The sequence below is a fragment of the Crinia signifera genome, chromosome 5 (genome assembly GCF_055691185.1).
Source record: "Crinia signifera chromosome 5, ASM5569118v1, whole genome shotgun sequence".
In the NCBI taxonomy this organism is placed as follows: Eukaryota; Metazoa; Chordata; class Amphibia; order Anura; family Myobatrachidae; genus Crinia; species Crinia signifera.
The window spans coordinates 318,334,628-318,362,601 of NC_139221.1; the positions used below are offsets into that span (position 1 = coordinate 318,334,628).

Sequence of the window (27,974 nt, forward strand, 5' to 3'; positions counted from 1 at the left end):
AAGGGTACACAGCGACGAGAGCGGCAAGCAGCGGCGGCAGCTGTCAGGTCTCTAGCGGAACTTCCCTGTAGGCGAGGGACTGGGAGCCGCTTGGACCAGCCGCTTGGACCGGAGACTGGTAAGCTTACCCTCCCATCGTGGGGGAAGCGGAGACCAGCGAAAGCGACACGCCGGAGTTCAGCTGCATTCCCCACCACGCGCACAGCCGGAGAAGAATCGTCAGAAGCGGCGCTGCTGTACCCGACTGTGGCGAGAGGCTGCTGGAGTGGGCGGTGCACGTGCCCTAGCTGCCGGAGGAAGACAGCGCAGTGGCGTCACTCTGCCAAGAGTGCGCTGTCACGCGAAATTCAGAACCTGACAACCAAGCTGACAGGGCTGTTAGGGGTGCGCCCAATCACAGAGCAGCGCAAAGGAACACCGCTGAAGAAACAGCTGAGGGTTAACCCCTCACAGCCTGGCCTTGAACTCCTGATTGAGAGACTGGACGCCTAACTGGTGAGAGCCTATTATATACTTTTATTATATTTCTCCCATCTACCTCATACGCCTGCACTAAGGATATACTTTTGACCCATATTACACCACCTACCCATCTGGAACTATCCTCCTATATCTTTGACTATTTAACCAGAGTCAGAATATTCACTAATAATATTGGATACGGGCCCCAACGCGCGCCAACATAAGAGCTCATACTTATAGAACTGTGTAATTGAGTATATATCTGGCCAGATATAGTATATAGGATAGGATATAGGTATACAGTATAAGGCTATATTATGGGGAATTGGGTATACTGAGGAGTATAGGTATAATAACCAAGAAGGAATGAGGGCATAAGCACTCAGAGTAGGGAGGTTAATAGTTAAACAATAATTAATTGAAGTGTAAGCAGTGGCTTGTATTAGTAGCTTATGTATCTGAATATTAGTAATGTTTCTAATATGTGTGTATAATATATGATATGTGTATATGAAATTGGATGTTATTAAATCCGTGTTAGCATACTTACTTTGACGCTGCTTCTGTGGGATCTGGACTCTATAAAGCTGTAGAAAGAGAGAAAGGTAGGGTCAGTCTCAGCCAGAGTAATATAACAAGTCAATAGTGGTTCCTAAGCTACACTATAAATTAGTTTAGGTGGAGGCACTCTACCATAATATATCATTACCCATACTAAGGGTTACATGGTTAATATTATTGTAGGAACAAACAGACCAAATTACATGAATGTAGCTGTTTTTAGCACATTCTTTAAAAAATTAAAATCCACAGCTAAAACCAAAACACGTGTCGGGGGTTTTGCAAAAAAAATGGAAAACAAGACCAAAACACGAGGGTGTTTTTTGCAAAACCAAATCACTGGGGTCTGCGCACATCTCTAGCGCATAACATTGGGAGGCATCTATTAAATACACTTGGGTGATGATCATTTTGTGGATTTCAAACCTTTTAAATTCAGGTTAATTTTATTTATCTAAATATATACAAATTGTTATTTTTTATTATTTAATAGACACCGAAAAAGAAACAAGATTATAATTTATGCTTATACCTGTGTTTTTTTATTATTATTTAATAGACACCGAAAAAAATCGGGATTATAATTTATGCTTATAAATTTGACGTTTATATTTTTATTTGGAAAATATGTGTCAGATGTATTATAATCACTAATTTGGGGCTAACTACAGCACTCACCCAAGTCTGCACCAGGTGATTCAAGGGAAATTTACGGCTTCTCTGTATCTCTCCAAACTGGCAGCCTAGACCATCTAGATATTATTTGGAGTTAAGTTTTGTGACAACAACCTTTTTCTCTTCTCTATAAATAGCCATAAGGACCAGCCCTAATTGCTACCTGCAGCTGGCATCAAAGTGCACACTGAACAACAGAGACCCATGCAATTACATCTTAGTATTACAGAGATACAATAGCATTGAAAGTGGTTCTATACAGAGCGAAACATTAATAATGATCAAAAGCTCTGGGATTTCACTGCATTTTTGGCATTTGTAGATAGGGATAAATGAAATGATGGCTATGTTACAGAAGAGGAGAAATGCATGAAAAACACTTTTGTAAATAGACGCATAAGTCTTTTGTCAATACATTGCCACTTAGGGGCAGGAGAGGGAGGGGAGTTAGAGAGAAACAGGGTGCCAGGAGGAGAGACATAGAGGAGCGAGTTGGAGAGGGAGGGAGAGAGAGAGAGAGAAGCAAGAGAGCAGAGAGCGTTGGGAAGAGAGATAGGGAGAAGTGTGATATAAGGTTAAAAGACTGGAACAAACACCCCCCCCAGCTGCACTCATTAATTACTGACACATTTTAAAAGATACACACATACCTCCCAACTGTCCCGCTTACTGCGGGAACGTCCCAATATTCGGGGACGTTCCCACGTCCCGCCCGGGGCCGCTATTGTCCCGCGGTGGGGGGGACAGTTGGGAGCCCCCCAGCCTGCCAAGAATAGATAATAGTGCGCATCTATTCAGCGCCGATGAGCGGTGAAAACGGGGGCGTGGCCGGAGTTCGCGTCATCCCACGAGGCCACGCCCCCTTTTCGGGAGCGCGCGCGGCTTTGCCGCGCGAATGTCCCGACCTCCCAACTACAAAAGTTGAGAGGTATGTACACAGATGGAGCTAATTAGCTCACTTGTGATTCTGTGAGGAGACCTGCAAAACATGCACTGTTGGTAGCTCTCGAGGACTAGGGTTGGCTACCCCAGGACTAGGGGAATGGACTTTCCCACCCACGGACACTTTGGGCGGTTTGTCCGGGTTCAATAAACTTTTGGGAGGTGAGAGGTCAGGAAGAGCCCGGGAAGAGAGGAGTGGAGAGCTGCAACAGGGCATGAGAAGCCGCGGAGCGGCGTGCGTGTGATTGACCGTACCTGAAGCCGGGGAGAGCAGGGACGCTTGGCCGGAGACGTCGGGAGTGAGTGATGCCAGCAGCTTGGGTGCATCACTCGGGGACCGGACACGGCGCAACCCAGCATCGCAAGTGCAGAGAGCAGCTGAGCCGCACGTGAGAGCCACGGCAGTGTGGGAGCAGACGCTTGGCGGCCCATGAAGAGACCAGACAGAGGGCTGATGGCGCCACCTAAGGGAACAGACACCAGGCAGCAGAAAATAGGAAGAATGCAGGGGAGAAGGTTGCCGTGACCAGAGAGGCTGCTGTACAGCTAAATAAGCAAGTCCTGCCTGTGGGTGAGTGCCCAGCAAGATCCCCCCCCCCTGTACCTGTGATCCCCAGAGGCACCCAGTACAGTCCTCCTGGGTGGGCAGTTTAGAGCTCCACTTCAGCCTTGTAGAGCCAGGCTCCTGTCAGCCATATAGAGAGACCCTGTGCATCCAGACACCTATTGGCCAGAGAGAGAGAGAGAGACAAGCAGACTAGCAAGTTCACCGCATCACCTAAGGGAAAGGGCTCAAGGGAAGTATTGGGATTCATGAACTCCCTCTGCCACACTCCTTATCAGTAGCTACGAGGGACATAAGGAAATCCCTGGTTACATCCCTTAAAGAAGCAGCTCCTGCCGGACCTGATCCATTCAACCCCTGCCTTCTACCACAGCTAAAAGGCCCCAAAAAGGGGAAATTATCCGGGACTGAATTTAAGTTTACAACCTTGTGGATTACAAATGCCCGCGAGAACCCCCACTTGGAGGCGGTTAACTCGCCTTTAAGGACACTGCGATCACCTGCAACCTCACGGATTGTCGAACCCCCATATTGCGAGATTCTGTTGGATATAAAAAGTAGGGACTATTGGTTAATGACTGACAGTGATACCAAAAGTGCACTATAAAACCAGGGGTTATTGTGCAATAACATTTAACTGTTTACCGTTATCTATGCAAGAATAATACTTATGTTTACTGTGATCTATGCGATGATAATTATCTGTGTTGTGTTGATTTATGCGAATATGATGGCCAAGGTTATATTCAATAGAGAGTACCTCCGTGACAGTAGTACAGTTGCAAATAGCAAGCCGTGAACTGCATTTACAGTATTGTTTGCTTAAACCCGTAAATTGGAGGACGCAGCGACTCCTGTGGTCGTAGTTAGATAGCGTATGTGGTACATTATCCAACTGTCATTGTGTATTATTTACTGATATTTCAATAATTGGTTGTTTAGCATGGTGGAAATAAAGTTTTAACCCTTTTGAGCAATACCCGGTTTCCCGTCTTCAATTCTTCCCCAAGACGAAGAAGCAGCACTCTCCAAGCGGCAACACCGGTAAGACAGCACACCAACATACACCTGTGGTTATCACAGAAGGAGCAGATGGCTGGACAGATGGATGGGAGGGGCTTGGACAAACGGATGGGGTCATGGGCAGCAAATAGATGGATGGACAGAGCACCATATGTGTGCATAGATGGACAGTTGGTGGCATTGATAGACAGATTGACAGACAGAGCGCCTTATGAGGTATAGACGGACAGATGAGAGGGGGAATGAACGGACAGATATATATGGATGGGAGGGAGCATAGGTGGACAGATGGATGGGAGTGGCACAGACGACAGATGGGAGAGGCACAGATGGAGAGGAGGGGCATAAACGGACAGGTGGACGGATGGGAGGGGCAGGGCATTGTAGGACTGAGGTAGGGCCATAGAAGCGAGGGGCATAGATGGACAGACAATAGTGGTATGTATGGACAGAAGGACGGGAGGCGGCATAGTTGGATAGATGAGCAGACACATCACCATCTCATATATTTAGCTACATTTGTCAATCATTCTGGGAGTGTGTATATAACGCTGGGCGGAGTCAAGGCTCAATCAGAGCCTCTTTTACTCCGCCCACACACAGTCCCAGAATGACAGACAGGACTCCATGCAGCTGCTTCCTACAAACTAGCCTGCAGTGGCCGGGGATCCATTTGCACCCCACTTCCTGCAGATTGTACAACAAATAATGCTTTGTTATTATCCAATTACCCTATTTAAAAAGCCAGTCGGTGATCCGTCTAAAAGATCCGGATCTTCGCACAGATTGATCGCTTGATCCCAGCTCTTTTTAGTGACCCATTCTGCCCATCTCTATTCCCGGCCATGTACAGTATATCACTTAGCAAGTCCCCGCCCAAAACCAACTGTCCCTGTCTCTGTCCACCCCGCTGCCACTTAAAAGCTGACCCGGCAGGTATGTGTGTGTGTGTGTCCGAAACAAGTCCCCACCCAGACCCGACTGTCCCAGTCACCCCCCACCCCGCTCCCGTCTCCCCCCGCCGCTAAACACCTACCCCGCCCAGGTATATCACTGAGCAAGTCCCCGCCCAGGACCCCCCGTCCCGCCCTGTCACCACCCACACCACACCCCTCTCCCACCACTACTAAACAACTGTGTCCGGAGATAGTCCCCACACAAACCCAGCTGTCCCAGTCACGCACCACCCGCTCCCATCTCCCCCCACCACTAAACACCCACAACTCCTACACCACCAGTATTTCCCCACCCGCCCCTCCTGAACAAACCATATTTCACGCAATAACTGCTTTCCCCGGTTAAGGGGGCGGTGTGAAGAGCGCCCGTATATTTATATTAGTTATCCCACCCCTAATATTCTTGGTGTTGCCACTCTCTCCCCCTCCCCTTTTACAGTATATACACTATGCCGAACACTCCCCCTACCCCTCCGTGTATTCTTAATGATTATGAATCAGAATTATTCATTATTATAACTCACTGTTTTGTGGTCCAGGAAATCAGATTACATAGGCAGCATCAGCTCTGGTCTCCACGTGCAGCACTGTCAAGGCTTTGGCTGGCTGGTATAGGGAGATTCAATGGGACTGGGGAAAATCGGGGCAGTGACCGCTCTACCCTGAAAGGGACCGATCTGCAGTTCCCTGTCCCCAGCTGCTGACACATCAATTGAGGAAGAGATGGTTCCAAAAATACAGGGAACAAAAAATCTGGCGGTCCCCCATATTTTGAAACCATGTCCGGCTGAATGAGCCCGGGGCTGGTTATGCTCAGGAGTTTGAAAAAAAAACTCAGGAGCCCGAGGTGTGCTCCCTACCACCAGTGCTGTGCCTAAACACGTGCAAAAGTGGCCGTGCGATCGAGACGGGCCCCGTTTTTCACCTAACCCCTCTCAACCATAAGGCCGAAGAGGGGAAAATAGGGAACGGTGGGTCCTCTTCGCCGAAGCTTAGAGAGACCCTCATTCCTCAACCCCCGGAAGGGTTAGGACGGTGGGTCCTCCGCACCCGAAGGTTTGGAGAGACCCTCAGTGGACTTCCCTCCGCCTTGCGGCTCGGGGTCGTCCTCGGGGGGACCGCAGCTCTCCCCAAAAGGCGAGAGCTTTGGCACGTTGGGGAAATGGAAGGCCCGTAAGGGACGACCACACAACCCAAAAAAAGTGACACACTACAGAAAACAGAAAACGTGAAAAAGTGCACGAACGTGAAGAAGAGAAATAAATAATAAAGAGGACCCCAGCCAGAAGGCCGGGGTGGGGGTGTGAAAAATTGTCCTACTCCATCCAAAAGGACGAGGTAAGGACGTGAAGCGCATACCTAGAGGGAAAGTGCGCAGTGCTAGTGCTTACTAGTGCATGGTGATTTTGGGATCACCCGTGCATGTTCGGCACCCCCGAGTTTCCCCGGGGGCACAGTGCAGCCTCGGACTTCAAGCAGCCAGCCAGTCAACGTCCGACCAAGTGTTTCTCCGTCTCAACAGCAGGCACTTTCCAGCCCCTGGCATGGGAATGGGTACTCCACTGGGCTTTTCGAAAGACTCCCTTAGGGGCTGCACCCCCCTCGGAAGAGCAATCTACTCAGTCCCAGTGTTTCTCCGCTCCCAGGGTTAAGGTACTAGGCTGAGCTTTTCGCTGTGCCCAGGCCGGAGGCACGGTTCCCCCCGACCTGGACCAATCTACTCGGTCTCAGCTTTTCTCCGCTCCCTGGGAATGGATACTAGACTGAGCCTTTCGCTGTCTCATCCTTCGGGGGCTACGAACCCCGTCAGGAGAGTCAAACTACTAGGCCCAGTGTTTCTCCCCCCCTCTTACCAGTGGATTTACGGAAACCAAAGGCAGAGGTGAAGGTACTCAGCCAGACTTTTCACCACTCCCAGGCAAAAAAGAGGGGTCCCACACCCTCCGCCCATCAGAGCAGCTACTCAGTCCAGCCTTTCTCTATTCTCTGCCAGAGGCGAGTCCATACCCACTGATAAGAACAGATACTACACTTGATCTTAGCCAAAAGGCCGAGAAGCGATTATGCTCAGGAGGGGGGGGGGACCTCACGCCATTTAAATTTTTTTTTGACTTTTACACATTTTTTAAGACAGGACCGTGCAAATTCGCCTGTCAGAACGTGGTCTGCATGTGTGGCGAATTTTAGTAACATTTTCCCATTTTCGCATCTCATTAAATATGGGATTTGTATACTTTATCATGGGAAAACATCTGGATGCGAGTTCCGGCGCGACCCAAAAAAAAAATCGCATTTTCAGAATGTGCGATTTCGCGGCAAAATCAGCGTTTTTTTTGCCGTTTTTCACATCTCATTAAATATGAGAATTCAGGGAAAAGTGCGATTTCGGATGTTTTTAGCGAAAAAAATCGCAAAAATCACATTTTCGATTCTCATTAAATGTCACCCATATAGTTCTTTTGGACTTGAAACTCGAGGACCCTGCACAGACACAGTGCCACAATGCACAAGCATATTGTTTTTCCTTTATTGCTCCTATCACAGATCAAGGGGCGCATTTATCATCATAGAGCGATGCCGGCGCGGTGACATCGCCGGACATCGCATTGCGGCATTGTGCAATACCGCCAGGATGTATCAATGTAAGGGCGCAGGGACAGGGCTCCGAAAGGAGTCCGTCCCTGCGAAGCCCTGACCCGGAAGCCGGGGGGTCTGCACATGCGCGGTTATGCGCTGACCCCCGCCGACCCCTCTGACCGCACTCGGCAATGCGATTCCGCAGCCATAGGCTACAATGGGCTAGCCCGGGGATGCGAAGCCGGGCTGCCCGATGTTGATACATCGGGCAGCTTCGCATCCCCCATAGAAACCTATGGGGGATGCAGCCGGCGGCGCTGCAGGGGGGGTCGCAATAAGGCAGAATGCATCTAACCTCCATCGTTACAGTACACTTATTATGTTTTCTTGCAGATCTTCATATCACCACCAGGGGGAGCTCAGAGACCATTTGTAAGAGCAGCAATCACCTTATTCTTAGCCTTTATTTAACAATGGGGCAGGGCATGATGTGAATGTTCAGACATCCTGCGTAAAGCATTGCAGTATATGTGTGCGCTGTATAAATAACTGATGATAATAATAATACCTACTTGTTGTCAGGGTTTCTGCTCCTTGTTAGGGAATTCCCTGCAGCCCCGTGGTCCAGGCAGGTGGTCTCTGTATCCGTCTGACCCCTTCATACTATTGAAAATGTCCCTCCCAAAATGGCCACAGCTTCCTCTAGCATCCATAATAACTGCATGGGGACAGTTGTTTGCATATTACCTCCCAGCAGGCTTGTTGCTACACATGAATGCATTTCCCCATTGATAGGCAATCTGTATGAATTGTTTATTTAGGCCAGAGCTTGCTACATTCATCTTATGGAGTATACATAAATGAGGATGTCATTATTATACCGTGTAAGTAGAGATTTATAAATTGGGGGAGATGTTTCAAAGCATGGAGGGAGATAAAGTTAAGTTGAAAAAAAAATATTCAATCAGCTCCTGTTTTATCTTACAGGCTGTGTTTGATAAATGACACAACCTGATTGGTTGTTTTTTCTAGATCTCCCTGCCAATGGCAGTTAGTTAACGGAACACTTACAGTACACAGTGCATATACTGCAAGGTTGCCGACCCTCCCGGAATTCGGGTCCTTCCTCCCGGCCCCCGGAAGGGTGGGCAACCCTCCCGGAATCAGGGGGACCCCCACTGAGCCCCCCGATCGCGGCATTTATATGCCGCAATCCGCGGGTCTCAGGGGAGGGGGCGGAGCTAAAACGGCACAATTGTGCCATTTTAGCCCCGCCCCCTCCATGGATAACAGTTATTTTGGCTATTTGTCGTAATGGGGCGGGGCTTAATGACGTCACGGTTAAGCCCCGCCCCCAAAACGCGTAATGCAAGATTCCTCTCCGGGCTTCTCCCAGAGAGGATTTTCTTAAAGTCGGCAACCCTGATATACTGTATATTTATTGTCCTTTAAAAACTGCCTTAACCTGTCTTGCAAGTCTACACATATTTGCTACTGTACTTTCCGCTGTGCCACACTAATGTTATAAACATTTTGCATACTGTAGCCAGGGGCGGATTGGCCCACAGGGAAACCGGGCCATTTCCCGGAGGGCCGGCCCAAAACTCATTAAAAAGGGGCCGGCCGCGCTCCCCCCTGGGCTGGTTGGGCCGCGGGCAGCGGCTGCAGCACTTTTCCCAAATCCAGCTCCAGTTCCCCCTCCGCCTGGCCATCAGAAAAATGAAGCAGCAGCAGGTGAGAGGCGAGTGCATTAAATACCGCCGCCACCCCCCCTCCAGGCGCGCATTACATACCGCCGCCACCATTTCAGTCCCAATCCGCCCCTGACTACAGCGTTACCTTCCTATAAAATAATACTATAAGACACAACAGCAGGTATAAATTGTATTTCTATTTTCAAATGATGGCCTTTTTGTTGTTTTACATATCTACAAATATGCACGGCACTAGCCACGCCCACACAGGTCTGGTCACAATCACACAGCTTTGGCCACACCCACACATCAGTTGCCACACCCCCACACAATACTGGTTACAGCCCCTCTGCTTCTTATAATAGGTAGGTGTTTGTCTAGCGTTAGTCTCAACAGAATAATCCTACAAAATAGACGGCTCTTTTTTCCTGTATAATATATTCAGTTGCAATCTAAACCCTGATTTGCAGAAGCTGTCATTGTATATTACATTTCCTTTGGAGTGACACATCTGACAGGTCCTGAAATGAATAATTGCCTATTGCATTATTCTCCGTAGAAACATACGCCAACATCTGACAAACTGCCTCTATTTCCTGTACCGAAAACAGTTCAACGCATTCCCGTATAGTATAATGAGACAAATAGAAAGGCATTAAATCGGTAGTTTATTATATGACGTTAGATTATCGCGCAGTGATGTACTAAGCATGCAGTGAGTTCTATCTGTTCTACAATGCATTTAGGGCCTGATTCAGTTTACCGAGGGCTTAAACGCATGCAGAGTGGCCTTGCCTTGTGCTGAACGGCCCCCGTATGCTGTCTTCAACTGTTATATCAATATTTCACAAAACTACAACTGAAGCTGAATCAGCCCCGATGCTGGCCTGTTAGCCCGATGCTGGCTTCCCTTCTCGCAATACCCGCTTTTATCGGTGTTACGAGCTGCCTTTCGCAGGTCTGTGTTACTGCAGCCTGACATCTGTATGTGCAGTCTCACCTGTCATAGTCAGGCCATTAGTACTCTGTCTCTGTGTTTGGCTGCCCAGCTGCAGTGATTAGGAGGCTTGTCCTTTCTGGTTGTTTTCATTGGTAGTTGCTCCCTATATTACCCAGCCTGCCTTAAGCTCTATGCTGGTTATATTGCCAGTTCTAGTCATACCTGATTACGGCTGAATTCTCTGAACTACTGTATCTGTTTCTTTGCATGTACGTTTTATTGTGCATATCCTGTGCACTCCAGCCTGTATGTACCTGCTCTGATAGAGCTTCTGTTTGTGTCTGTGGATGAACCCATGTCCTGTATGTAATATGTATACGCTCTTGCTGAGCCTCTGTATGTCCTCATGTATATTCCGGTGTCACTTGTAGTGACTTATCTACTTGTGGATCCTGTCCTTAACCAGTGCTGCTCACAGTCCGGCCTTGCCTGTTTGTATGGCCCTTATTCTGGTTCACCCGCATAGGCAAATTCCTTCTAAAATGGACAAAACCATGCTGCACTGCAGTTGGGGCAGATGTAACTTGTGCAGAGAATTCGATTTGGGTGGGGTTTTACTTCAAAGTGAGATCTATATTTCAGTGTAAAAATAATGCAGCCAGTATTTACCCTGCACAGAAACAAAATAACTCACCCAAATCTAATTTTCTCTGCACATGTTACATCTACCCTCCCCCTGCAGTGCAATGGTATTTTCCATTTGAGAAGGAATTTGCCTTTGCGAGTGAACCAGAATAAGCGCATATGTCTGTAACCGGTGCTGCTCCACAGTCCGGTCCTGTTTGTCTGCCTTTCCACCTGCACCGGCACGGTGACGATACCTGCGCCTGCATCGCTATCCCTTTGACTATTGCGGTTCACTGCTCAGTGCTTGGTAGCTTTAACTCCGGTGCTGTGGCGCTAGTGTGTACACCTGCCGCAGTGGTTCCATGCTAGTGACACACGGTAGTGTGCTAAACTGTCTTATTTGTCCTGTGTGTCTGGTCCTTCCTCCTGTGTCCCAGTCTGACTTCAGTCCTGTGCTTGCCTTGCCCAGCACCCTGTAGCAGCCTTGCCAACTTAAGACCTGGAGTCACCCAGTGCCTGGTGGACCTAATTTGCTGGGGAAAAGTGTCTATTACAGGTCAAGCCTTAGCTTGCAGGAGGCTTTAGGGAGTGCTGGGCAAGTGCAACAGCGCCACCTAGTGCTACCTGGTGGCCATCATAACAATAGGGGATTATTCGAACACTAATAAGCGGCCGCCGGTACCTGCGATAACACATGGGTTTGGTAACTTAGCCCTAACACTAGCTCTAGCACCAACCATAACCCTAATGACTACTCTAACCATAACTCTAATGCTAACCCTTACCGCAACCCTAATGCTAACACCAACCCGAACCATAACCCTAATGGTATGCCTAACACCAACTCTCACCTCATGACTACTCTAACCAGTGGTCAAAGTGGAAATTTTGAAGTGGGGTATGGAAAAATACAAATGTCCTTTTGCGCGCGCTCCGGAAAAGGGGCATGGCCACAAAAAAGGGAGTGGCCATGCAAAAGGGGGGCGTGTCCTTAAGTGTAATGTACCACACCGTATACACACGGAGAGATGGATAATAGACAGGGAATTAGCCAAAATTCACACAGAAGTAGTCAAAATTCACATTATGCCACACGGAATAAGCCAAAATTCACCCATAATAAGTCAAAATTCACATTATGCCACATGGAATCAGATAAAATTCCCACAGATTGAGCCAAAATTCACATTATGCTACATGGATTGAGCCAACATTCACACAGAATACAGTAAGTCAAAATTCACATTATGCCACACGGAATACGCCAAAATTCACATTATGACACACTGATTCAAACCAGGGAGCGTAATGGCAGGGACAGAGATGCGGGGTCAGAGATGCTGGAGACACAGGGACATAGATGGGGGGGGGGGGGTGTGCAGGGACAGAGACGGCGGGATGCAGCGATAGAGAAGGCGGGAACAGAGGCAGTGGATACTGTAGGGATGCAGGGACAGTGATGCTCTATAGAATACTACAGAATATTTATTGTTCAAGCCTACCAGGGGTCCAATGGTCGTGTCCAGGGGCAGCATTGATGACTGGGCTCCAGAGGTGGTGAGGATCACAGCCGTGTGCACCTGGCAGGCTCCAGTGCATTTTCGAGGGGATCAGTGACAGGAATTATAGCTGGGTGGACCCATTCGCAATGCAGTGGGGAAATTCGCACTGTGGCGGGGGGGGGGGGCATTCGCTTTAGATGGCTCGCTAAACAGCGAATTTACACTGCTTAGCGATTCAACCAGAATCAGGCCCCATAATCCTAACCCTAGCGTCAATCCTAATAATAATCCTAACGGTAACCCCAGACTCAAAGAGGAAGTACTTCCTGTTAGCATCACCTAATATACCCCTCTCTAAGTTGACGCCCCTATGCTACCTGATTGGCAGATCTCACTGCCACTCAACCTGAGATAACCCTGTTCATTACCTTAACCCTAATAATGCTAACCCCAACCATGGCACTAACCCTAACAGTAACACTAACGCTAAACCGAATGCAAATTTTAACGTTTCATATTTTTAACTCATTACTTTTATTTATTTACTATCAATGCAATATACTTCTGTGCCGGGGGTACCAATGACGTAACACACAGAGACAGCCAAATGAATAAGATCACTTATATAAAATCTAATTTCTGGTAATTGGAGATATAACTCTTTGGTATGTTTTCCCTACAGGAGCACATCATGGTGAGGGAGTGGCTGATGATAAGGGAAGATCCGCGGTCGCAGGGCCTGAATGGGTTGCATTTATTATTAGAGACACATATCACTTATATAGCATCGCCTCGGCTGCTTCTTTGTTGCTGTGTACAGCGTTAGTGTCAAGGGCAACAGCTGGACCTCAGCTGCAGGACCTCAGCACGCGGCTACATAACAGATTCTAATGTGTTCTGACAGTGAGTTCTCCACAGTCTCTTCTAGGAATTGGAAGTAACCTTTCCCTGGGATCATTCAGAAATAGCCGCTGTGGTTTGGGGACAAGCTGGATTCTGCTGTTCGCTAACCCCTTCTCTGCTGAGGCATTTTACCGTCTCTGTGCTGGGCCTATATTGGCATGGTCTGATCACACCTCAGCTTCAGCGGCGGTCTGTGGTTTGACCAAACAAATCATTCATTTCTTTCTCCGAAGACATTTGGTAGAACACACCATTGGCTGCTTTATAGAGTTAGAGCTATAAGACTAGAACGTACAGTGGGTGACGGGGGCGGAGCAGTCGTGGTATATAAAATGTGGTTGTGTGCGGAACCAGTAGTGTAACTAGAGGCTTGAAGGTCCCTAGAAAGCTCTCAAGGTGGAATAATGTGGCCCGTTCCTCTGGGCTATTGTATCGTTTTATTACAAGTCACAACTCTAATTGAACTTATTATTAACGTTATAGTACCGTGTACACGGAAATGAGTAGACTAAATCACTTAGTCTACAGTAATCAGTGACTGCTTTTGGGGTAGACCCTCTTCACCTTGCAGGCCCCTGGACATTTGCCAGTTTTGCCACCCTGTAGTTACGCCAGGGGCCGTCTTAACATTAGGAAGGGCCCCTGAGTAACCTAGTTCACTGGACCCCCCCCCCCCCCCCCCCCCAATTAGTTTGCCCAGGAGCCCTCAGTCACCTCCCCAACCCTCACCTCTCTGGCTCCATGCGGCAGCCAGTCAGCTTCCGGCGGCCGGGGATCCGATCATCTTCACTGGGGGATCCGAGCAGGGGGATCAGGGCAGCGGCGGTAGCTAGGAGCCTGCCTTGAAGTGGCAAAGCGCTATTAACCGGCGGGGAGAGAAGCATTGCTGCATTTGAAAAGACTGGCCAGACGCTGATTGGCTGAATTCAAACAATCAGCGTTCGGCCAGTCTTTTCAAATGCAGCAGTGCTTCCCGCCCCACCGGCAAATATCGCTAATGGGAAAGATGGCTGCCGGGTGGCGGGGATCCGACCATCCTCACTGGGGAAGGGGATCAGGGCAGCGGTGACGGTAGCTAGGAGCCCGAAGCGGCAAAGCACTATTTGTTGATGGGGGGTCGAACAGATTGGTCGCCGCGTGCACACACACAACATTGCAGGCGGTGGGCACGGAGGGGGGCATGGGGGCGGCGGGCCAGGGTACTTGCCCATGGGGACGCCCAGCATTTCATGGGCATTCCCATGAAAACGCTGGGCGTTCCCATGAAAATCACTGGGTGAAGTGGGCACTGGGAGCGGCAGCTGACATCACCGGATGCCAGCTGCCCGCCCAATTCATACCGAATGTGCACGCACCACCTCTCTGACCTGAGAGTCACTTTATATGCGTGCACGCACCACATCTTTCAATGGTCGGTGACCAACGAAAGATGTGGGAGGTTCCCCCTGGCCTGCGAATGGATGATTATGTCGGCAGCGGCAGCTTTGCGAATCCCCCAGAATTACCCCCTTGCGAATCCCCCAGAATAACCCCCTTGATACATCTCCCCCTAGATGCTTAATGCGCTGAAAGTCTTTTCTGTAAAAATGATTAGATTATTGTAATTTGTTCTAACTCCATCAGATGAATCCTAGAGGACGGGGCCTATTAAAGATGATTATGTATTACAACTGAGCTGGTCTATTAGTATATACACCAGACACTTTGGTAGATATGTTTCATTTATATGAGATCCCCTGCAGGTAGTCTGTAAATGTAGCAGATATTTAATAGCCGGTAAGGAAACCAGAGGGATTTGCAGAACATTCCCTGGAAGAAACATAACATAAGCCAAACTCCGAAGCTCATCAAGACGTTATGGCTCTCAGCGCTCAGCCAGCGTAATAATCATTAGCCAAGAGCCCGTCCTCCTTGTATAACGCGATGGCGCTGACCTTGTACTATAGGGATGTGTAGCACTGCTCTTCCTGTTACAGGGTAAGGTTCCAAAGAACAATTAGATTCACATCATAAGTAAGGGGCTGGGCCCTCTTAACTTGGGAAGGTAGTTATTGGGAGGGTGAGGGTCGGGTGCTTGGGGGGAGTTGTAGGTGGGGGAGCGGTGGGTTCGGGGATACTGTGTGTAGTCGAGTTGCAGTTGTGGTTGCTGTGTGGGGGGGTGGTTTAGGTAGGTGCTGGGCGGCATGGGGTGTTGTGGGTGGGGAAGGAACAGGTGTGTGGTTGCTGTAGTTGGGTTGGGGATGGATAGCGGGGGTGTGCCGCCGCTGTTGGTGGGGCAGGCACCGGGATGGTGTGGGTGAGTGATGATGTTTGTGCGTGATGTGGATGGAGGAGAGGCTGGTGAGCTATGAAGGAGGGGTGGTGTGAGTGTACTGCGGGTGGTGGAGGTGTACACCCACACCAGGCCATGTTTTGCAAGTGGGTGCTGGAGGGGTGGGTGTGGTGGTATTGCAGGTGGGTGTGGTGGTGGCAAGGGTGTGGGTGGGGTGCTAGGGTGACATGGGTGGGGGAGGGTGTTTGTGGGAGGAGTGGGTTGGGTAGTTGCAGATATGGGGATAGTGGGTGTTTGGAGTTAAACATGCGGTGGATTTCTGTTTGGGTGGTGTGGGTTTGTGAGGTGCGGCCCGCGGGTGTGCACGGGTTGAGTGATGGGCAGTTGTGGGGATGCTGTGGGTGCGGGGGATGGGTGCTTTGGTACTGTGGATGGGGGTTTTGCGTGCACAATTATGCTTGGGATGCTGGCGTGGGTAATTGTGGATGGGCGGAGGGCACTGGCGGTAGATTGCTGGGGGGGGATCTGCTGGTGGATGTGAGGTGGGGTAGTGGGAAGTGTAGGGGTGGGGGGGGGGCAGCTGGGGATTGAGCTGGGGGATTGAGGAGGTGGGCAGGGGACTGTGGCAGGAGAGGTGGGTGGGTTAGGGTGAGGCTGTGGATCCTGTGGGGGGTACTGCTCATGGGGAACCTGGGGGGGATTGAGGAGGTGCGCTGGTGACCCTTATGGAAGATTGCAGGGGGAGAGGGGCTGTGGCACCTGCTGGGGGATTGAGGAGGTGCCCTATGAACACTGGGGAGAGTTGTTATTTGGGGGTGGGCATGAGGAGGTGCTCTGGTGACACAGCGGGTAGACCGAAGGGGGGGGTGGGCTGGTGGGGTGGCTGGGGATGCTGTTGGGGGATGAATGGGGGTTTAGGCACCTGTGGGGGGAATGAGGTGTGCTGGTAACAGTGGAGGTTATTCTGATCGGTGCGGGCAAACGTGCGTACGTACGCTATTAACGTACGCTAGCCGTACGCGGCCGTTGGGTAAGTCCACCCACAACTCAGCCGCTTACGTACGGGCAGAAACAACGTAGAAGGGGAGTGGCGTACAAATGAGCGTACGGCAACGTACGCGGCCGGCCCAGCCCTTACACTCCGACAACTGGCGTACAACTGAGCGTACGGCAACGTACGCGGACGTCTTTCGTCCGTCTTCCCACCGACTTCTTGCGGAGATCTGAGCGTACGCCAGCTTGCACGGACGGGTCCCTATTGTTTTCAATGGAAAACACAGCTTATGTCACCGCTCGTGAGAGTGAGCGTACGTCCGTGTACGCTGCCATACCCTTCACATATATGGACCTGCAAATCTTGCCTTTCAACTACAAATCTGACAATTGATTAATTAATCTATTTGTTATTCAATTATTGTTTTCTATTAACTCAATTGTCTACCTTAATAAAGACCTAATAAAACCACATTTGAACCCTCATTACATGTATATTTGTTATGTTCTAATGTGGCATTTTAATCACTATCTATGTGTCCCCATATTGCTGTTACTTTTACATCAAGTTATGTTGGTGTTTCTGTATATGTACTAAATTATGTCCATAATTACTTTGTCCACAATGTGTAACATGTATACCTACCCTGATGTTATGTGTGATGTTTTAATCTACCAACATTAAACATTCATGCATTTTCACTATGTGTTATTTTACTCAAAAACACACACATTCACACATCAATCATTACCCCTCACCTCAAATTACAAGTATAACTTACAGTACACATCTGTATGTACCTACCCTTACAAGCCCTCTAACATATTTATAAGTAAAAACACAGGCAATTTCGAACTGTACATAAACTTTTATTTAGGACAAAAATAATAAGGGGGGGGGGGGATAAAAAAAAATTAAATCCGGGCCTCCAGAAGTCCAAACAGGATCTGGAGGTACAGGAGGGTCAGTACAATCTCCCGCATTAGGGCTGCCACCTCCTCCTGCTGCTGTTCAGTGTCTGTAGTGAAGGGATAAAAAAAAAATAATAATATATAACATACACAAATGTTTGTTGTATTTGTACATAATAAAAAGTTCAGAGTTATGTGTGAAGGCCACATACATTTTTAAACTACATTGAAGATGGGTCTGCTGTAAACACAGTACTAAAAAATAATATGTTAACACACACATACTGTACATAGTAAATAACATTAATTCAATTACTCCTTCATGGATGAATGTATGCTGTATCCCAATTGGTACTTTGGTTTTGGGGGACTGTCCTCTAACCTCACAATTAGGCTGTGCTATTTAAGGGTTATGACATTGTTGTGGCTTAAGCACTCCTTACTATTTTAAATTTCGGACATTGCTGTACAAATTATAGGCCTACAGCTATGTTTGTAAAGCATGCATCCGCATGGCCTCACACACTATTACCAAAACAATCTCTACATTTATGTTGCACCAGTGCCAGATTAAGCCTTCGGGGGGCCCGGGGTACTTTAGACCGGGGGGCCCCCTTGCACTTGTCATTACTGGCCGCACACTGCATGGGAGAATATTATACTGTCAAAACACAGAGTAAAGGCAGAATAAACTTGGTCAATGGTTAACTGCAGGGGATATATATATATATATATATATATATATATACACACACACACACACACACACACCACATGAAAAGCCTGTGTTTGTCCCTCTGCCCCTTACTCTGGAGGAGACCTCACAGTCCTAGTGCTGCCTCTGATTAAAAACCCTCACATGACTAAGCTGCTGCTGCTGTTCTCCATGGACCTGAGAAGCATGTAAAGAGCTCCACCAATCAGAGCTCAGCACAAACTTCTCAGCCTCTGTCCTCTGGTGCAAAGTGTCATGGGACTTAGTCAACTCCCAGAAATGCACTGCACACTTGTGCAATCAGTGTGCCTTGGCTCCCGATGCTCAGCACCATAAATCATTGTCACATTGGCAGATAGGTGAAGCTGCAGCACTACCCCACCCATGCACAAAACCTTTAGCTAAAAAAAAACAAATAAAAACTTACAATTTTTTTTTTTTAAATACATGACAACCACAGGGGGCCCCTAGCTAGAGGGGGGCCCAGGGGCACTGACCCCTTGTGCCTCCATTATAATCCGGCCCTGTGTTGCACATCATGCTGGGAACTGGAGTTACCCAACACCTGGAGCCACATAACTACCACACCACTAATGTCGGATATCTCATTGGATGTACTGTTATGTCAATTATTCAAGGGGTGAGGCATGGCCACACTCAAAAAAACCACCAAGGGGACCCTTGTTCCTGGAGAAGGACAGGACACACCTCATGGTCGCCCTGCAGTGATATGTTGCAACTAATGTTGATGTTGGATACACATATGTGGTTGTTGTGATTGTTTATGTGTAGAAATGTGTAGGTCAACATTAGACACATTATTTACTTACGGCTACTTGAGCCATCCTGGTCCCCGCTGGTTGGCTGTGCGGTGGTTGGGGGGGTCAGGAGCAAGGGGGATGGGATGGGAATTTGGATAGAGGTAGTGGGTGTGAGTGGGGATTGGAGAGGTTTGGGGGTGGGTGGTGGAGAGGTGTAGGGGGGTTGGAAATGGGGTGGGGAGGGGGTGGGGGTAGGGGTGTGGGTGGGGGTAGGGGTGTGGGTGGGGGTAGGGGTGGGGGTGGGGGTAGGGGAGGGGGTTGGAGAGGGGGTGGGGGTTGGGGAGGGGGTGGGGGAAGGGGATGGGGAAATTGTGTGGGCCCCAGCTTGAGCCATTGTCTCGGCCTCCTCTTCCTCCTCCTCCTCTTCCTCCTCCTCTTCTTCCTCCTCCTCTTCCTCCTCCTCTTCTTCCTCCTCCTCCTCTGGCTGCTCCAGGGCTGCCTGCTCGTGGGCTGCCTGGTCCCGGGCTGCCTGCTCCCGGGCTTCCATGCGTGCCCTTGCCCGTGCTGAAATGTTCATGTTGATGGCATAGAAATCGAAGATTGGGTTTCATAAAAAAGGGGGAAATAAAAATTCACATTAGTCATGCTCATAACCTTCCAAATTATCATTGCTGTTATATTTCAGACATTTATCATGCAAACTAATTGATATGCTACACCCAAAAACTGAGCAAATACTTAAACCCCCCCTATACACCCCATATCCCCCCCATATACCCCCCCTATACACCCCATATCCCCCCCATATACCCCCCCTATACACCCCATATCCCCCCCATATACCCCCCCTATACACCCCATATACACCCATATACCCCCCCTATATACACCCATATACCCACCCTATACACCCCCTATACACCCCCTATACACCCATATACACCCACATACTCAGGAACATATTTATAAAAAGTACAGAAAACATTAGCTAAAAAACGCAGACATACTAGTAATCAAAACTTACATCGGGCAATATGGCGGCGAAGGGTGCAGAGCAAAACTGGCTGCCGCCGGCGCAGGTCGGACCAGCGCCGCTCAACTTGCCCCAGGCTTCTGCGGACGCCGGTCGTCGAGTATATTAGGCGGCGGGCAGCAGTATACGCCCGCCGCTTGTCCATGTTGCTGACATATGGGCCCCTGGGCCCCAGGTGACGGTCCATTACGTCAACCAGGGCCAACAGCTCCTGGGTCGTAAACGGCCTAGCCCTGGTAGTAGTCATAGTGCCAATGGCGCAGTTAATAATTGCAGGTACATATATCACTTTTGGTGCTTGCTGATTGGTGTAAAAAATTGTTTGTTTGGTATTAACTTTATTAATCCCTCTTACATTAACAAACTGGATGCGAATAGAAACTTACGCGGACCGTTCCGATATACACACACCAAAACCAACAGCATGCATTCAATGTATAGAGAGGAACTGTATATACAGTGTGCGGAAAATAATACACGCAACCATTTACTTACAACTACGCTGCTTAAAGGGGGCACGATACACCGATTTCCATGGAGAGGAGTACTGTATTTACAGTGTGCGGAAAATAATACACGCAACCATCTACTTATAACTACGCTGCTTAAAGGGGGCACGATACACCGATTTCCATGGAGAGGAGTACTGTATTTACAGTGTGCGGAAAATAATACACGCAACCATCTACTTTTAACTACGCTGCTTAAAGGGCCACAATGCAACATGTTGCTGTATGACAATTTCATACACATTACATATGTAAGGAAAGCATTGTAACGTGATGTTTTGAAATGTGACTCACAAAGCATACACGAACTCCAACAGATACCAGCTGACAACACTCATCATTGGAATGACAGGTGCACACATTTCACGATGTAGCCCACAATGCTCCACAACCTGTGTATGTGCATATACAGGTGATTGATCAGGTGCGTTGAGACCTGCGTAATTTAAGCGGGAATTATCGGCGGGAAATATCGGCGTAAATGAGCAAATACATTGCGGTGAAAAATATACGCCCCCTTGTTCATGGCGGGAGATTAACATATAAATATTCAGTCAGATGCAGGCCACAATTGCTGCAAACATGTCTAGTTCTGACGATTCCGCAGCTGAGGACGCTCTCCAGAGAGCAAGAGCAGAATCCTTGCTGGAAAGGTTGAGGCAGAGGGAGCAGGAGAGGACAAGGAGGAGCCAAGACCAAGCGGGCCCCTCAGTAACAGGCCCTGTTCAACCTCCACCAGCTCCACAAGGGCCAAGCAACCAGCCAGAACAAGAGATTGCATCTCTCCAAACAGGTGTGACCCAGCAGGTGCATGGTGAGAGAACTGGGGCCACCAGAAAACGAGCTGCAACATCTAGGGTGAGGACTGAGCAGGATACCACCACCAGAAAGAGAAACCCTGCATTTGTAGAGGCCGAAATGCGAATTCTAGTGCCCAGGGCACGCGAATGGATTGAATTGCCAACCAGGAAGCCGGGTGCCAGTGCAAGGAGAAACCTTTGGGAGAAGATCACAGAGGAAGTGAACCAGGTGGCACCAGTGGTCAGAAATTGGGACGCGGTGAAGAAAAGGTTAGTGTGTTTGTCAGGGCTATTTTTCAGCAGTCTCCAGCAGGAACTGAGGCCCTTATTCTAGTTCACTCTTTCTGGCCAAATATTTATTAGATGGACAAAACCATGTGCACTGCAGGTGAGGCAGGTGTTACTTGTGCAGAGATAATCAGATTTGGGTGGGGTTTTACACCTGCCTCACCTGCAGTGCACATGGTTTTGTCCATCAAAGAAATATTTGGGCAGAAAGAGTGAACTAGAATAAGGGCCTCAGTTCCTGCTGGAGACTGCTGAAAAATTGCCCTGGTCTTTGTCCCCCTGATGTCATATGTGTGTACATATGTTACATGTATGTTTTGAGACTAATAGAAAGGTGTGTTTGTAGATAGTGCTACACTTCAATGTCACATGTGAACACAACCATGTCTAATAACCCACATTGATATATGAAACATGCACCATTGGTGTGATGTGAGGTTATGGGCACAGTTCTGCTCATGTGAAGTATGTGATGGGACAAGAGAAAGTGTGTTTTGTAAAGAGTTGTTGTAACATGTTCCATATGATGCTACTGAAACAAGAATGACCAAACTGTGCACATGTAGCTGGTGAGAAACTACACATCCCAGTATGCCATTCCATAGTTAAATTACTCCATAATAACCACATTGTCAAGCTATGGTGGAATGTGTAGTTTCACACCAGGTGGAGGTGCATAATTTGGCCATGGATGATGTCATTTCTGCATAGTGATGTATGTATGTGCATTTAGTGGCCTAATGAATGAGATGAGACACTGAAATGCCTCCTAATTGAGACATGAATGTGTGTGTGGGACACATATGGCAAAAAAACATAAGATCACCCACACTAGGAAATGTCACGTAGCTAGGGGTACCACATAGTCCCTTTAATTCCGGACACATATTAATTACACAGGTTCTGTGGCTGGCTGACTTCAAGACTCCACTTCACCTAATTTTAAACTGCCACAGAACCTGTGTAATTAACATGTGTCCGGAATTTAAGGGACTAGGTGGTAACCCTACACGTAGCACAGTGGTGCACATATCTCATGGTGATATTTGTATTTTTAAACTTGTAGGTGGACTGACTTCAAAACGGCAATGAAGAGGAAGATGACTGACCGGTACAACCACAGCATGTCCACCGGGAGAGGTCCTATGCCCGACCATTTGGAGTATACCCCCCTGGAGCAGGACTCCTTGGACGTGATTGATGTGGGGGAGGTCAGGGGGATCTCCAATATGGACAGTGAGCTCCCGGCGGAGTTCTTTGCTGCTGCTTTTGTTGGTAAGTCACAGTAATGCATTGTATTTAGAAAGATATTTTTTATTGCGTATGTGATGGTGACATTGTTTTCAATTCTTATCCTAGAAGAAGCAGAAACCCAGGATGTACCGGCAGCATCTTCCTCTGCAGAGCCACAGGTGGAGCAAGTGGTCCAGCCTCCACCAAGACGTCGCCCCCAGCACCAGCCACAGGAGACATGGGATGAGAGCCTGTTGGTGACACTGGAGAGGATCGAGCAGCAAGGGGTGGATGCTGCGATCCGTCAGCAGCAGGTGGCGGAATTTCTGGCGGAGTGGAAGGCCACAAACAGGCTGCAGTGTGAGGCCTTGAACCGCATTAACGACACTCTGGCGGCTGGCATAGTAAGCATTGGCCAACACCTCAGCCGCCAGAATGAACTTCTTGCGGAGCAGCTGTCCACCGCCAGGTCCCTAAGGGACAATCCCCCATCTGCTGCCCCACCCCAAGCTGCTCCCCAACCTTCCACCTCTGCTGACCCTCCTGTGTCGACTAGGGGAAGACGCCGCAAGGCAGCTGAGCCAAAGGCCCCTGTCCCCAAGGCCCCATCTAAAAGGGGGAAAAAAGGGCCCAAATAATGAGACCTGGTTCACTTCCTCTGTGGTTGGACCCCAAATGTTTAAATTGCACTGGACATCCGCTTCCTGAGTTGGCCATCTATCCATTTGCGTGCCATGGGCATGAAAGTTCGTATTTTGACCTCTACAAATGCAGGATAAATTTGTGGTGGTGTGTATCTTGCTTAGTATTCACCCTGGTTGTTGCAGTACGTATTCTGGTGTCCCCATTTCTTTCACCATTGCATTTGCAGGGTAACACATGTTTGGAGATATGCAACCTCTTGTTCTGGCTGTTTTATTATTTGTGTGTCTATTTTATTTGTTTATTTGATTTCTCACATTAAAGTGTGAAATAAGCTGTGATGCTGAACAGCAAATAAATTTATTTTACAAATTAAATCAAAATTGTGGTATGTGTCATTTCTTGTGTGAAAAAAATACTAGATTTATGTGTACTTACTGACCAGGGTATTTTTGAACATTTGTTGAAGTGTGGTCGAAGTTTCCCATGTGTAACCCTCTCCATGGCCATTCCCATGTTCCTATCCAACTTTTCCCTGCTAATTAGTTTGTGTCAGCACATGTGCAGAGCAACTTAATAGGTGAGAAAGCAGTTTGTGTGCAGGTGAGGTAGCTCCTACAGTAGTAGGTAAAAGCAGGTCCAGAACAATGCTTTCCTCATGGAGTGGGTGAGGCAGACAAACAAGGGTGAAAAGGTACATTTGTGTAGGAATGCATATGTGTCCTCCCTAAAAAAAGATGTGTGAATGGGCCAAACATGATAAAATAGCTTGTGAACAAACATGCATAACTTTTTAAATATATATGATTTTATAGTGTCATAAGCAGATGTAGGAATCCTTTGTTAGAGAGATGAGAGTGCAATAATGTGATTGGTGGCATCTTACATCCAGAGTGTAGTCGAATCCAAATCATAGCAGATGAGATAGTGGTACAGGTCATTATTTTGGGTACTATACAAAGATTGTGTGCAAAATAGTGGTCATGGGCTTAAAAAATTGCTGAAACATCCTTTGTAGGTGTTAGATGTGGTTTATGTTATTGTATCCTAAATACAAAACCTATGTTAGTATTAGAGTGAACACGTTGACACATGTCGACTTGTGTAGATTGAGTGTGCTACTGTGTAAAGTCTATGAAAGCACATAGTGAATGTGTCTTAACTGTTTAGCAAATAGCTACCTTAGCGTATATAAGCAGGTCTTAAAAAGATTCTTACCTTAAATTAAACAAACCTTTAAATGTGGAGAAGTATAGAAAGATAAGCTTCCAATGTGTTTGCGTGCTGTGTGTGGCTTGCAGGCAGTGAAATAATGGTATGGACTTAATAGACTGCAGCATTGCTTATTACATTCAGGTGTATGTGTTTGAGTAGTAATCAGCGTTAATTAGCAAACTCAGGCGCACGCTGGCATGCGGTATCTGTAGGGGTGGTCTGAGCTGGCGGTTGGCGGGCGCTTGTCTGGTGTCCGAAATGAACGGTGCTTTAGTCGATCGTGCGGTAGTAGCACCGTTAATTTTTGGTGCACACCCCCGTGTACGCCCATATTTACGCCCATTTTCCCCTCATTATTTCGGCCGCTCCCCTCATCACGCCCCTATGCCGCCCCCAATGCCCGTACACTCGCGTACAGGTTTTTTCGCACGTAGAGACCCGTCCGTAAGCGTTGTGGAGTGGTCGCGCCTGCGCATTAGCGAATTTACGCATGCGCAGATCATGAAAAACCCCGGGACGTACGCGTACGGCCCGGCCGCTCCAACCAGAATAAGGCCCAGTGTCAGGAGAGCGCAGGGGTGGGGTGGCAGTGCGGATGGGGATTGAGGAGGGGCTGGGGACCTTGGCAGGTGGGTGGCTGTGGACCCTGGCGGGGTAATGAGGAGTGGCGCTGGGGACACTGGTGGGAGAGGGGAGAGGGTGGTGGGGGGTTGTTGTGGGTGGGCCCTGACAGGACACTGCCACACACAGATATATTCATATATTCATGTGTGACCCCGTCCAGCGTTATAGAAACACTCTGAGGATGATTGACAGATGTAGCCAAATATATAAGAGATAATTCAAAATTGTGGGCAAAAATTACTCCTCATGAAAAGTATGCAGAAATATAATGTATTCCCACCTTTAGTGCTGTAAACAGCGTAAGCATACTTGCCTACTGAAAACTAGTTTCAGGGAGATTATAGTTGTAAACTTTACAAAGCGCCTCATTGAGGGGGCGTGTCATGCTCCACTTAAAGGGCGTGTCTAGTTCCATATATGGAGAGATTGGGAAAAAAGATTGTAAATGTAGCACCTAGAAGCGTGGGTGTGTACTGCTACATCTGAGAGGAATCGGTACTCTTTACCTAGCACGGCGCCCACGATCTTGATCGTGGGCATCGTGAGGTAAAAAATCGTGTCGGTCGCGTCGTATGCGGGCTAAACATGCCCGCACGCGACGCGATGCTCACGATTTCCCATTGAAACCCATGTTAAACATGGACATCGTGTCGGTCGCGTCGCGGCCGGCTATAAATGTGCACACGATGGCCGCGACGCGATGCCCACGATTTGCCATAGGAATTAATGTTAAAAGACCCGATGGACACGATTTTAATGTTAAATGGCTCAATGGACCCGATTTTAGCATAGGAAACAATGTTAAATGGGCCTTAGAGCCCAAATAATTACCCTGAACTCAGAAATGGCCCCCCCAATTTTGTACGCCACCCCACGATCAACGTGAACCCGAAGCGTGGCGAGCGGCGGCGGTACGCGTCCTCCGACCTTTTCATACCCCCACTATCCACGTCGGCGTGGAGTTGAGAATAGAATAGTGTGGCGAGCGCAGCGAGCCACCGAGCCCGAAGCGTGGCGAGCGCAGCGAGCCCCGCGAGGGGACGCGGATACCTTCACAGGTAAACGCGTCCCCTCGCGGGCTTCACAGGTGTCCGCGTCGCCACGGACACCTGTGAAGCCCGCGAGGGGACGCGTCTAGCTGTGAAGGTATCCGCGTCCCCTCGCAGGGCTCGCTGCGCTCGCCACGCTTCAGGCTCGGTGGCTCGCTACGCTCGCCACACTATTCTATTCTCAACTCCACGCCGACGTGGATAGTGGGGGTATGAAAAGGTCGGAGGACGCGTACCGCCGCCCCTCGCGGGCTCGCTGCGCTCGCCACGCTTCGGGTTCACGTTGATCGTGGGGTGGCGTAAAAAATTGAGGGGGCCATTTCTGAGTTCAGGGTAAGTATTTGGGCTCTAAGGCCCATTTAACATTGTTTCCTATGGTAAAATCGGGTCCATTGAGCCATTTAACATTAAAATCGTGTCCATCGGGTGTTTTAACATTAATTCCTATGGCAAATCGTGGGCATCGCGTCGCGGCCATCGTGTGCACATTTATGGCCGGCCGCGACGCGACCGACGCGATTTCCATGTTTAACATGGGTTTCAATGGGAAATCGTGAGCATCGCGTCGGTCGCGTCGCGGGCACACATAAATGTACCCGCGATGCCCGCGATGGGCGCCGTGCTAGGTAAAGAGTACCGAGGAATCTTGTAAAATGACTTATATCCAAATGTAGTCGACCCCAAAGCAGTTAGTAAGAGCTACTATACTTGGTAAAGTGCTGGGAAATGCTGCTGATAATTCAATGTAAATGTATCTGTCTCTCATTGTTTTTTTCCCCCCAAAAAATTTAACAGTGTAATGTGGGCTAGGTGACATGAGGGAGATTGCTAGACTAATGAGGGAGAGAGGGAGATTCCTGTTCTTTCAAGGAGTCTCCTGCAGGATGCAGGAGGGGAGGTACTGTAACTATGATGTAACAGTGTAATGTGGGTTAGGTGACATGAGGGAGATTGCTAGACTAATGAGGGAGAGAGGGAGATTCCTTTTCTTTCAGGGAGTCTCCTGCAGAATGCAGGAGGGTAGGTAACTATGATGTAACAGTGTAAAGTGGGCTAGGTGACATGAGGGAGATTGCTAGACTAATGAGGGAGAGAGGGAGATTGCTGCTATGTCAGGGAGCTTCCTGCAGAATGCAGGGGGGGAAGGTAACTATGGTGTATCAGTGTAATGTGGGCTAGGTGACATGAGGGAGATTGCTAGACTATTGAGGGAGAAAGGGAGATTCCTGTTCTTTCAGGGAGTCTCCTGCAGAATGCAGGAGGAAAGGTAACTATGATGTAACAGTGTAATGTGGGCTAGGTGACATGAGGGAGATTGCTAGACTAATGAGGGAGAGAGGGAGATTCCTGTTCTTTCAGGGAGTCTCCTGCAAGGGTGGTGCCCCACAATGACCGCTTATGCCCTTATCTTATCAATACACAATAAAACTTATACATTCAACCCATGTGAAGGAGAAAACTCAAAAAAACTCCTGTGGACCATATTTAGCCAACTGAATTT

At 48.5% G+C, this 27,974-nt stretch overlaps 1 protein-coding gene and 1 pseudogene across 9 annotated transcripts in view; both read right to left on the reverse strand.

Annotated features, from left to right (window-relative positions):
• LOC146005580 (uncharacterized) overlaps window positions 1–27,974 on the reverse strand; it is a 50,228-nt gene that overhangs the window by 15,922 nt on the left and 6,332 nt on the right. For 2 of the 9 annotated variants that reach the window (XR_014444035.1, XR_014444033.1), the window contains exons 1-2: window positions 1,702–5,204; window positions 1,013–1,049 (exon numbers count right to left, since the gene is read on the reverse strand). Coding sequence is in view for 3 of the 9 variants with exons in the window: in XM_083144882.1 (XP_083001008.1) it covers window positions 1,013–1,049; window positions 2,896–3,072 (214 nt within the window). In the remaining 6 variants the exon portion in view is untranslated. Of the gene's footprint in view, window positions 1–1,012; window positions 5,205–27,974 lie in introns of those variants that run through there. The other 7 variants (XR_014444030.1, XR_014444031.1, XM_083144880.1 and 4 more) reach the window with 5 other exon arrangements.
• Window positions 7,018–7,246, reverse strand: LOC146006066 (U2 spliceosomal RNA; annotated as a pseudogene).